General features: G+C 34.2%; 1 protein-coding gene across 2 annotated transcripts in view; it reads right to left on the bottom strand.

Moving 5' to 3' along the window:
• ASCC3 (activating signal cointegrator 1 complex subunit 3) overlaps positions 1-13,639 on the bottom strand; it is a 276,745-nt gene that overhangs the window by 138,106 nt on the left and 125,000 nt on the right. For both annotated transcript variants that reach the window (XM_074581044.1, XM_074581045.1), the window contains exon 14: positions 1,279-1,413. In XM_074581044.1, the coding sequence (XP_074437145.1) occupies positions 1,279-1,413 (135 nt within the window). The remainder of the gene's footprint in view (positions 1-1,278; positions 1,414-13,639) is intronic.

Below are 13,639 nucleotides of genomic sequence, written 5' to 3'. Positions count from 1 at the left end.
AAGGACAAGAATTTATAACTTCACATAGTTTTAAAAATACTTATCATAGCTCTCAGAAGTATCGACAGAAAGAACATACTTGACCCCAATTTTTAAAAATCTTTTTTAAATTAGAATTTTCTCTACATTTCAGAAATTTGAATTTACTGACTCTACCATCTATGCTCCATTCATAATTAGTAAGTCTGAACGAATCCCTTCACATTCTCTTCAGAAATATAAAATAAGGTAACATATTTATTACAACTAAAGGCAGACACAGAATCTAAAACCCTCACAAGATTCCTAATTCTCAGAGGCCCAAAATATTTAAGAGTTTATCAACACATTTTCCAGTGAGAGAAAGCATCTTATACATAGATTAAACTTTCTACAATGAATAAGTATCTCCTTTATGTTCTGCTATTTAGCTGGGCAGAGAGAAAGAACATTTTAAGAAATATTAACAGGACAATCTAATCTTTAGACCTCAATTAATACCACCAAATGTAAATGTCACATATAACACTGAATTAAGAATTGTTTTGGAAATATCCTCTCATCAGAAATACTGGCATATTGCTTGAACAGATGAAAAGAAGTTGTTGCAGACCAAGTTACTTCTGTATGTTAGATATTAGAAAAAAATTTGGAAGGTCAACTAATACAATTCATACACAGAACTCTTAGAAAGCATGAAAATGTACAGTCTCAGATGGCAAGTACTTGGCCACTGCTCAAAATAGATCAGATTAAAAGGGCTAAACCCTTATGAGATTCAAATGGCTTTCCCACTTCTGAATCCCAAATAGATTACTTTTTGATTGCCCACCATTAATTGATGCATGAGGGAAGTCAGATGGGTCTGGAAAGGTGTTAAATTTATAGGCTAAGTTGTAGTGACTTTAAGACAGTTTTCTGTCTTAAAGAGTGGACAGTCGCAGATGCTTAGGGAAAGAGCGCAAAAAGCAGGGGACGTACTCTCCCGAATTGTGGCAACTGGTGGTTTAGGGAGTTCCTGAGCTGCAGACTACATGAAAACTACTGTCAAATAGTTCAAGCTGCATAAACTGCAACCTATTACCAGCTTTTGTTTAAAAAACTGAAAGTAACAGCACTTTTCCTTCACCATTACTCCTTCCTTTCCTCTATTCAATTCAGCAATTCCACACGTCACTTTAGAGCAAAATATGTCTTCCCAGAAGCTCAAAAATGCTTTCTCTATTTCCGTCTTGGACTGTCTCATAAAAATATCAATTCTAGGACTGTGAAGACTACCAACGTAAATTATTCATTTACCTGTTTTTCAGCTTGTCCATAATCCGATCCTTGGGGTGACAAAAAGTGACAAATATGACCATTGTTCTTTGCTTTTTCTCGAAGACCCATAGCAGTTCGTACTGTGGCATTTCTAGCATGAACAAACACCATAACCTTAAGATAGAAAGAAACAGAGTTGATGAGAAATCTTAAATAATGTCTCAATCAAATAATGAAAACACTTTAATTACAAAATATTCCTTATATGAATGAAAAAAAATAGTTATTACATGACATACTGATGAAAACTAATGTTGCTTTAGGGAAATTGAAGAGTGATCCTGCCTATATTGTATTTAACGTTTTCAAAGAGCTTTTGAGAAGGTTGTCTTTCTTTTTTAATTCTTTAGTCTTTAAAAGATAGGGAATGATTGTTGGCAATAAATAGTTCACTTTCACAAAGTAGGGAGATTACCATTGATGTAAAGATTTCTGTTATTTCACACATCCTAAATGATCTGGAAAGCAAACAGTGAGGTGATAAGTTTCCTGATGGTACGACTTCACTATGTGAGACAGCTGAAACAAAAACTGACTATACAGAATCTCAGGAGGATATTGCAGTCCCAAACCACCGAACAATCAAAGAGAAGAATAAAATTAAGTACCAACAAATGCAAAACACATATGGGAATACAAATTTTAAACTAACAGACATGATTATGGTTTTTAAACCACATACTATCACTCAGTAAGATACCTTAGAAACACCGTGGACAATTCCCTGAAAATATCAACTAATTGTTGAGCACTAATCAAAAGTTACTTGTATGCAAGTCTGCAGTAGGGTTTGGAAATACAGTTGGGTATCACCCAACCAACCCCACTGTCACTTGATTATACTTATTACCTTCACATATGGTATCTGAACTGAGGGACAGAAATGAGATGTTAATACTTATTCCTTTAGATAGGTATATGAAGCAATTTAAGCTGATACTAAATTAAGACTCCCTGCAAGGCACATTTAAGATGAAGCCCCCCAATTGGTGTAGAAAGGGAAAAGTGATTAAATACATGTAATTCCAGTTTAATAACGGTTCTGAATGTCTGTTAACCACATAGTGCTGGGAAAGGTACACTATGGAAAACACTCTATATTGTCCCCCTAAGCATTTTGTATTGCTGAGGGTTTGGTTAAATTGACCCCACATACCTGGTCAGACAGCTCTTCACTTTGACCAGGTATGACAATTTCTGTGTTCTTAAAACTCATATATGGAAAAGTTTAAATGCCTCTCTCTTGAGTAAATGCCAAACACTGTTTTGCAAGTCCATCTAATTTTAATTAAAAATGTAACCATGGACTTACAGTTCTCATTTAAGGTAGTTTCAGTTGAATTTTAAGATTGGTAAGTCAAATTACAGAGTCGTGGGTTTAATTTTGGCCTTTGGCACCATCATCCTTGTATCAACTTGCAGTGTATGATTAAATTACTTTAAATGAAACACTATTAAGAAAGTAGTGATAGTTAGGGTATAACTAAACAAGATATTGCCTCTGTTCTTACTTTGGAAATTCATAATCTAATTATAAATGCATAACATACATATTTTATATAAAAGTAGACATAATAGTTGTGCATTTATATAAATTATAAATTTATAATTAGAAACAATCAATGCAGGTGACAATACAGAGAAGAAATAAAAAGAGAAACAATGTGTGCATAACTATTTGCTTACTGGGAGCAACTACTCCTTACCTGTTTTAGCTTATTTGATGGAACACCTTTCCATGATCAGTTTAGTAACACCATGACCCCTACAATTATTAGCTTTCATCTAGAGTACAAATATTCTAAGATACATGTCACAGTTCGCAACATACCAATTTTCTTTAACTTAAAAACAACATACTGGCAAAATCTTTTTAAAGTTTCTTCAGAAAGTAAGAGGACCACAACCTAACAAAAGTACAGTGTATGTCTCTTCTGTTTTCATTAATTGTTTAACGATAACTTGTCTATTTACTGTTTTGTAATTTTTTTCTATAGAAAGCCTGAATAAAAATCTGTAAATACTCAAACCAGCAATTTCCTTTTATTATCAGATTCACTATGTCTTCTTCAGTGAATTCTCAATTATAAACTCTGTGTCAACAGGTTTCATTGAAAAAAAACCTTCATATTTAAAATCAACTTGATTTTATAATTTACCAATTTGTTTCCTTTTTAAATGGAGTCACATTAACATCTGACTCTTTGCCGAATAGATGAAAAATCAATCATCTCGTGCAAATAGCTAAATTCTGAAAGTTAAGAAACTGAGGAAATTCAGTATTGGGCATTAAGGTGAAATAGGAACGGTCTTTTTTATCCAGGTAATTTAAAAAAAAGAAGAAAAAAACCAGTGTCACATATGCACTAAGGAGTTTTATGATTTAACCACAAAATAGATTTGTTGATTGGTTTTACATTATATTTTAATCTTTTAGCTTTTATTTTATTTCAGTCTTGCATTAATTTTGAGATCACTACCTACATCTTACATCTAAAATGGTGACTTTGAGAATAGTGTTTACACACCATTAATACTAATTAAGTTCAAACATATTAGACTAATATATTTCTGCATGCTTTGACATAATATTGATAAATATTTTACTGGTTCTCCTGACCTTTTAAAAATCCGTAATCAAAGACCAAATGAAGTGTGGTCTGACTGAATTTTCTGGAGTGCGTGGGAGTTGTAAGGCTAAAAAGACAAAGCTAAAAGAGCAGCTGGAAGCAGGAATGCTTTTAAAGTTTAAAAGGAACTAATAAAACAAGTCAAATAAAATAGCAAGCAAATCTGCACATAAGTGTGCATCTATAGCCAATAAACCTCTTAATTAACCAGAGTATAATTCTTTATGGCTTGTTTAAACAGGATACAGAGAAAGAGTCATATTAGGAAGTAACTTCAAACTAAACAAGCTACAGTAAAAAACCCCAAAAACCTAGGTGTAACAGTTTGGTGGCCTACACCTATTATAAAAAAAAAGGGGGTAAAGAAGTTGTACTGGGAAATGAGACCACGTAAACCCGTAAGTCACTACAGTTACACCAAGTAGAGCACAGAAAAGATGACAGTAGAAAAATAGGACCTTAATTAAAGAATCGTCCTTTAAATTATTATAAAAATGAACAGCAACTGCAACGCTTGTATAGAGCCCATTCCTGAAACCGTGTGAGGAAAATTCCTCTTAGTTCCAGTCACAATAATCAGGCAGAGCCTTTAGGAACTGACACTCTGAAGTCAACGGTCACTTTGATGCCCTGGCCCTACTAAAACAATGATAAGGAACACCAAAAAGATACGGAAATATTATTTGGAAGACTTATAAGAAAATTTGTTTTTATTTTTCAGGTTTCTTCCCTGCCTTTAATTTTACCTCACCTTGAAAGCAGATGTGATCCAATCTCTTTCCTGGGATGAAACTGTGCTAAAAGTAGTACACTGGTGGACAAAGCAGTAACATTCATATCTAACTTTTACTAGCCATACAAAAACATTAGAAACTCAATGTAATATGAACTTCTGTAGGAAAATAAAATGTAATAGCTGGCACTATTGTATAATATTACATACTATATGAAAATTACATACTATATGTATAATATTACATACTATAGCTGGTATAGAATATTATACAAACATATAAATGTAAGTATATTGTATAACTAAATCCAGGCCACTGAACATTTCTAAAATGACTACATAGCATTACTTTTGCAACACTTTTCTTCCAATTGACATACTTTAAAACACATTACTCAATAACCAGTTTGTCTTAGTACGAAAGCATCTGAACCCTTTTTCAAGGTCTAGTCCCTTGATTTTATTTGAAATGATGACAGACTTAAGGATTAATCTAAAAAATGACAAAAAAGATTATGTAGCACTATGGAAAATTTACCAATGTAATAACTGTACAGAACTAGGTACACCTGCAGTCATCTACTTGAGATGCTAGATAAGATACATAAGAGCTCAAGAAATGCAGATATTAAAAGCACAGCTATGAAGGGCACTAGAGAAGACCAAAATGCCTTAAGAAATAATACCATAAAATAAATTGAAATTTCTAGAAAAAATTAATTCTTGGCAGGAATAAAATTATACAGTCCAGGGTACTGGACAGGGAATTGAAGATGACCAAAAAAAACCCCACCAATCCTGGAATTGCCAGCCCTGACCTGAAGGAGCTGGTTAGGCTACCATGCAAAATATGGAGAAAATAGGATGGTGCTAAATTGGGAAGCCAGTCTTTAACAAACACAGTCTGTATTTAATCTTCCTTCTTACATAGAAACATTACCTGACACATTTTGTAAGTGAAACAGACAACACTCAATTAATGAATCAGGATCTAGTTTTTACCTTGTTTTATCTACCATACTCTGATCAAAGCCTACTCTCAAGAATTAACAATTCCATAATGGGATTTGCTGTGAGGTTAATCGTTACAAGAAGTCAGGATTACTTAACACCAAGGAAAAATTTATACAACATTGTTTCCTCATATTCCCATCTTGCAAGTGAAACTAAGGTTAAGTGTATTCACTATCTGAGTGTAAAACTTAAGATGTGAGATCACAGTGCTTATTATATAAGACTTGATAAACTCAAAGCAGAGCTCCTATCAATTCTACTGAAGCCATGAACACCCAATACTCTTAATCATCAGATCAATGCTTCCTATGTCATAATTCTCAAAATTTAGGAGCCCTGATTAGTACACACTTCAGCATCTTCAGCTTCTGTAACACCAGACATAAACTGTCAGAGGCAGGCAAAAATCTAAATTTTCAGTGAAGTGTTTCTTTGTCCTTGGTAACAGACCATCTCTTCTTTTCCTGTTATTCTCTATTGTATCCATCACACAATTTTAAACTTCTGGAATGAAGATGTGTCCTGACACAGAACTACTTTAACATATGAAACTCTTGCACAAAATGAACTAAAAGAAATAAAGGTCCAATGCATAAAAACTCAGAATATTCACTGGTCAAAGTATACCACATTTAGTATTCTCTGTAACACTTTTTATGTATCGTCTTTTTCTTCCCATTGTATGACAATGTCACACATATTAACAATAATTCATTCAGAAAGACATAAGACCTTATTATGCAAGCAATAACTAAGAAATCAGCATTGTATAATTTCTACTCTACCCAGAAGCCTTTCTACAGTTCTTACAGAAAGATAGCTAAATTTCAGATGTGTACCACATTTTCTTTATGAACTTTACCTCCCACTGTTTTTAAACTAATAATGCATACTTGAATTCATTGACTTTTATGTATTTCATCATCACATATCAACACCTGAACAAATTTTTAAATTTAAAATGATTGTACAAATTTCTGACAATAAAAAGAACTTCTCAGTGAGAGGCTAACAGACAAGTCTGATTAAAAAAAACAGAACACTTTATTAGCTGATTAGAGGTGCCCAATCTTAAGGTTAATGTTTACTTGTAATCTCTGTACGCCACCAAATATGTTTGCAAAGAACCATCCCTAGCTAAAAACTGACATATAGCACCTTGTTGAATGTTTTTCCCCCAATGAAGATAGTAAGTATTTACCAAATACATTGTAAGAGAGCAATATAGTCTTAAGAGGGTTAATTTAGCCTGTCCTAACTGCGTCAGAGAATATTATATTTCAGTGGCAAAATCTCTGTGCATTAAATTATGCAAATAAGTTAGAAAAACTAATTTAGAATAGAGAGAAGTGGTTCCACAGCTACAAGCTGTGTAATTAGATCTGTACTCTGCAGTTCAAAGCTAGCTCTGGTGTATATAGCCCGAGTGCTGACAGCGTCTGCTGCTGCTCTCCTGAAACCAAAGCTTTTAAATGATAAAAAATATACAAGAAAGGAGAAAGCAAATGTCTCTAGCTAGGTTACCTCCCCAGAATTTTCTTGAAGGATGAAACAAATCAAACACCTTCACTAAAGACTTTGTTTAAAATTCACAACAGGAAGTGCTTGCATTCCCCAAGTGTTGTATATTCCAGATTGTAATCCTGAAATGTGTTACTGCATCACCATAGCACTGAAAACTGCGCTATTATTCAAAATACCTACAAGAACTAGTACTTTTTTGTTATCAGAGACGCGTACCTAGACACTAGTAGGACTTCTATTTTCACTTAGAGGAGAAAGAAAAAAACACACCCCACATACACATAACAAAAATGCCTACAATGGTTCGCAAATACTTATAAATCAGGTACTTGAAATCCCTTGAAATACCTTTCTTCAGCCTTGGACAGTAAAGATGTTTGTGCTAGCTTTTCCTACTGGAAAACACAGCTTTCAAAGTAACATTCTGTATGATAACTCCAAAATGGTGCATTCATCTTTTTGGGGAAGCACACTGACTCTCATGTATCTTTCCATCTTGTTATTACAGTGCTGGTCACTTGAATGCTTCAGTTCAGCATCTCTGTTTCACTTAACAACTTTCCTTGAGGACAGAAGGCCTAGGTTTTTCCACTGACTTTGCATCACATCTTTCAAAGAAATTAAGATGAAAGAATGAATTTATTTAATGCTATGTCTATATCAACTATGTACTTTAGAGACAAGTATATAGACTTCATTCTAGCTTCAAAACGTTGTTTGGCTTCACTCAGCTAAATCCTTATAACATGTTCTTTTATGCGGTATCCAGTTCTTGACTCGGGTATTACTTCCACTGAAAATGAACAGTTAGGGATATGGATCAACAGATCAATCCATCCAACCACTTTCTCCCTTAATGCCAGCACGAAACGCCTCCAGGTATTTTACAAAACTCAATTCCTAATGAGGTTTCAAAACTTCTCCCCAAGGAGCACTGACTGCACCTGTTTATGTTAAAAACATCAGCCTTTGCACCTCATTAAACTGCACCATCTCCTAGACTAAGTACAACTCGCTAATGTCTAGCCTCATTCTAAAGAATAATAAAATTGTTTCTTTCTTGCGTTGTGATTTCTCCCCATCTGCCGAGGTACAGTGCAAAATTCCGGTCCCTAACATTTACAGAATGAAAAGCATATTCCATGCAAATATAAATGAAATAGCTCTTGATACTCACTGAAAAATCAGAATGTCTTGATTACCAGATCTAAATGACAGCCTGATGGTGTATAAATGTGATTTCCCCTTCCTTTCACTAATATCACAATAATTTATGAAAATCACTATCCAGAACTAGTAACTGAAAGAACAGCAATATATGAAATAAGAATTTTTATAAGGTGACCTATAGTAAAACTTAAAATGTTTAATGTAGAAATCTTGCTTTTATTTTATCAGATTTTTGTATTTTGCATATTAAACAACACCATGGGAACGGAAAAAGCTGAACAGGCTGCGTCCCTTACCAAGGTGACATGAGAATTGGAATTTATTGTCTAATTATTTTAATTCATTTTAGTACATCTTGTATTTAAAAGAAATATTGATATAATCTGCATTTGTATTAAGAGCTTCTTTTATACTACAGAAAATTGAAGGATTACTAAGCTGCCTCCAAACTAGTTCTAATGAGACAATTTACATATCCTTCCTCTTGTATCGAAAATTCTTCACAAGTAAAAAGCAGACTGAATTTACTCATCATATAAAATTAAATAATGTGCATTAGAATTCAGGAATTTTCGTTCAAGCTTGAGGGGTCAAAAATGCCAAAAAATTTCAGTAAGAGTCACCATTAAAACACCCGTACATTCAAGAGAAATATTCAGCAAACTCTGCTGAAGAACAAAGCTACACAATACTATGCAATATTTTAACAGAAAATATTAATTAATATTAACTAATAACAACAACAAAGGAATCTATAATGCCACATCAGCTAATTGGTACTCTAATGTATTTTGAACTCTCAATAGATTACCATCAATTGCTGTCTCTGCTAAGTTTTAATTTAATTATTCACTCAAATAAATTACTTCTGAACATCCCTGTTTAAACAAAAACTAGGATTTTCAAAAAAACCTCAACAGAATGTAATTAAAAAAAATTTCTAACATAGCTATTTATCTAATTATATTTCTATTTAGATACACCAGCTTTTAAGGGTAGTAAGTCCTATTTAGTTTACAGATATTTTTACTATTGTAATGTGAACTTGCTCATTTATCTATCTGTAATACTACTACTTTTTAAAGACATCTGTACTATAACTTCAATTTTTGTATTTTTTTTAATGTGGAAATGTATTTTTTACTTAACATGTGCCCACCCTAATGAACATTATATCATGCAGTCCCATCTACTTTTTGTATTGCTTATGAAATTCTATGTAAAAAGTATGATAAGGACATTCTATTGGAGTTACTTGCTTAATTTTCTTCCTATCTGCCCTTCCTTCAGTTAGCTTTTTCTGTTCTAAATCTATCCATAAAAAAAGTTCTACTATCATACAGATTCTGAAATACTACCGTCTTTCTTATTCCTCATTTTCATTTCTCTTTCAGTTTCCTTCTTGGTGCACCTCTGGCTCTGTCTTCTCTGACTTGTTTACAATCGTTATTGTTGTAACTCTATTCTAATTCTTAGTATAAACTTGCTCCTGGTTTTATTTTCTTCCTTTCTCCTTATCTTTACTCTACCTTTGTTGTATTGTCTGGAGGAAAAGATCTTCCCATTTAATCGCAGACTTTTAAACACAGAACTTGTGGAACTATTACCATTTAAAAATTTTTTTTGTAGGTGTCATAAGTCTTTGGTGCAAAAGAAATACAGTTGGAATAGTCCCAGATAGTTCCAATAATACATATATATGTATTTTAAGATATCTTTTTCTTGTTTCTATACAATTTATAGGCATTCTGAAAACTTACTGTTTCACTGATTTCCAGGTGGCAAGAGATGATTTAAAAGGTGCATAGATTTCCCCATAAAAGGTAGATTCCACCACAAAAAATGGCCTTACTACTGTTAGTTATTAAATTGACTTTTTAGGATTATATCTTAAAAGACATTTTAGCCTGGGATGACCAAGGAATATTTTTTTAAACGAGAAGTTGATTAATTTACTTCCTCATCCTCTGACTTTTTCCCCCCTCATTTTTTAACATAATAACCTCAACTCAGCTCCTGCTAATTAGGTTACAGACATGATTTTCTTGTCCATTCTGAAGATAGAGATGACATATTCTGCCTTTTAGTTCTCAGGAACCTCCCTTTATCACAGTGGTCTTTCAAGGATTATCATAAGTGGCTTTTGCAATGACATCGGCCAGCTCCTTCAGCATGTCTGGGTGTCTCCGATCAGGTTGCATAGATTTATGTAGGGGTAAGCATAAGGAAGTCCTTGCTCTGATCTTTCCCATTTGTCTCAGGGACCTTGGAATTCCTGTAGGCAAAGACCAAAGTGAAGAAGACATTGGATAGTTCAATCTTCTGCATGTCCTTTGTCACCAGGTTTCCTGCCCCGTTCAGCAAAGAGACATTATTTTCCCTAGTTGTCTTCTTGCTGCTGCTGTACTTCTGGAAGCCCTTCTTGTTGCCCTTTACACCCCCCTGCCAGATTCACCTCCAGATGGGGTGTGGCTTTCCTGCATGCTCGGACAATGCCTTTATATTCTTCCTGGGTCTCCTGTCCCTGATTTACTCTCCTGTGTGCTTATTTTTCATGTTTGAGTTTTGGTAGGAATTTCTTTCTCATCCATGCTGGCCTTAGACCACCTTTGCTTGATTTCCTGCACATCAGGATGGGCCATTCTTGAACTTGGAATATGTGATCCCTGAAAATCAACCAGCTCTCCCAGACCACCTGCCACAGGATTCTTCCAAGCAGATCCCTGAAGAGGCCAAAGTGCTCTCCTGAAGCTCAGAGCTGTAGTCTAGCTTTTTGCCTTGTTCCCTCCATCAGAATCCTGAACTCCACCATCTCATGGTCACTGCAGACAAGGCTTCTCCCAGCGTTCGCAAGCCCAACCTGTCCTTCCTTTTTTCTAAGTTCAAGGTCCAGCACAGCATCAATCCTCGTCAGCTCCTTAATCACCTGTGCTAGGAAGTTGTCATCAATGTAGTCCAGAAACTTCCTGGATTATTTTTGCCCTGCTGTATTGTTTCTCCAGCAGACATTGGGTGCTAATGTCCCTTGGGACGACCATAGACAGTGAACATGAAGCTTCTAGTTTTCTGAAGAAGTCCTCATCTACTTTATTCCTGATCAGTGGGTCTGTAGCAAACTCCCACAACAACGTCTGCTGGCTAATCCTCCTCCTAAGCTCTCAGCTGGTTCACCACACCATCCCTGGGCAGACCTCCATATATACCAGCTGTGCTCTCACAGACAAGCGAGTTTCTTGCTGTCCTCGCCTGACCTTGCTTAAGAGCCTGTTTCCAACCATTGCAGCACTCAGTCACGTGAGCTATCACATCATATCTCTGATCTCAATACAATCTCAGCTCAGCTACTGGACGCAGCCCCTTAATTTATCATTTTTGTTCCACATGCTGCATGTAGTAGTGCACAGGCATTTCAGAGAGGCATCCAGTTATGTTCATGTAAAACATGACATTGTGCCCTCTGCCACTAAGTAAAAATGAAAAATAACAGGGGTTCAGTGTCATTTCCATTCAAAGCTATGGATAAAACAGTTCTGGAACCACAAGTTTGACATTAAGCCTCTAGCATTAAAATAGGAGACTGATGATACCAAACCTTTACACTGAAGAACAGTCAGTGTGTATGCTGTAGCACTAATGGAAGGATGCTTCTGAGCAAAAAGTATTTGCCCATATGAAACTTCATTTCACTTCATTTGTACCTATACAGCAGTTATAAACATTTTCCCTTAATGTATGCTGAATGGTTTGTCTGATTTAATTTACATTAGGAAGTTCTAAATTATTAATTACTTTAAAAATTGCAAGCACTTGTGTTTATGAGCTTGTTTTATTATATTTTCAACTACATTATATGGCCTGTAAAATAAATGCTCGGTTATGGAATCAATGCTTAAATATGGATTTTGGACACTAAAAGAAACACGTTTCAGAAAAGTATAATGGGATCTACACTATCTTCAATTTGTAGCATTAGCCAAATATATGACAAAATGCAGACGAAAAATGAAAGAGTGAAAATTAAAGTAGAGAGCGAATTATTCAATAAAACAAACAATACTTTACCAACTCCTACAGGTAGTAGAAATTATTCTGAATTTTAATTGACAGGATAGAAAGAAGAAATAGCAATATCTATTCCTGTACAGAAAATTAAGCAAGAATAGCTAGTCTATTACTATGCAAATACAAGTCATTAGGCAGTTAACAATTGCATTTTTGCAGATGCCAATGGACTTGAATGACAATTATTATTCAAAATTATAAGCAGATTTTCACTGCATCTTTTTTTAGAAAAACAAGATCATGCAAGAATTTGTTTCAACAACTTCCCTTTGTCCTGTTCTGACATTAACTATTTTGACTTCATATAATAAAATGTTTCTACACTATCATAAATTATATTTCTGACAAATATCAGTCCAGAATAAGAGTTGTCATGTCTACCATACCTCTTCTTATGTTTTCAAAACTATTTATACATATATATACACACCATCCATAATATGAAAAAATTAACCAGGAGCCAGTAGCACTACACAGATTCTATTCAACTTTACTGAAGGAAAGGAACGTAGAGGATACTGAGAAATCTTCATATCTGTTCCCATTCCTTTTACTTAACTAAAAAGAGCAAGAAAATTACTGTGTCAACCTCTATATCTTGTGCTTGTCTAAGATCCAATAATATATATAAACCTACTAAACAATTAAAGAACAGAACAGTCAGGTTTTCTAGCTTATTTCTTAGCAGTACTGATTTTAAAAAAAGATATCTTCATCCAGAATCTATTTTCCTCCTAATCAACAGGTTTTCTACATCATCAGAAAAAAACAAAACCAAACACATCACGAACACCTGAGTACACATACACAGACAAGCTACTATGTAAATACAAATATACATGCAAAAACTAGCATAGAAGGCACAGAAATAGAACACATGATATTTAGAAGGCTACCTAATTTAGAAGGCTACCTAACTGAAGAATAATAGAATATACATAACCTATGGCATCCGTTTCCAGCAATTTCCTCAGTTGTTCATACAGGCAGTTGACAAGTTATTAAAATGCTTAAAGTTAAACAGATTTGACTGGAAAATATAAAGAAAAATAGTATGTATGTATCATTTGACAATAACATGAAACATCTGGTGTGTAACATTTTTTGAAGAGTATCTTCTACACAGCACAACAATATAGTAATTTTAATTAAAGTAAGAGACAAAGTTCCATTTATTCAGGCATAATATTATATTAACTATTATATC

Source organism: Larus michahellis, chromosome 3, assembly GCF_964199755.1.
Source record: "Larus michahellis chromosome 3, bLarMic1.1, whole genome shotgun sequence".
Lineage (NCBI taxonomy): Eukaryota > Metazoa > Chordata > Aves > Charadriiformes > Laridae > Larus > Larus michahellis.
The sequence above is the reverse complement of the archived record's forward strand: the minus strand, read 5'-3'. Positions and strand labels throughout refer to the sequence as shown.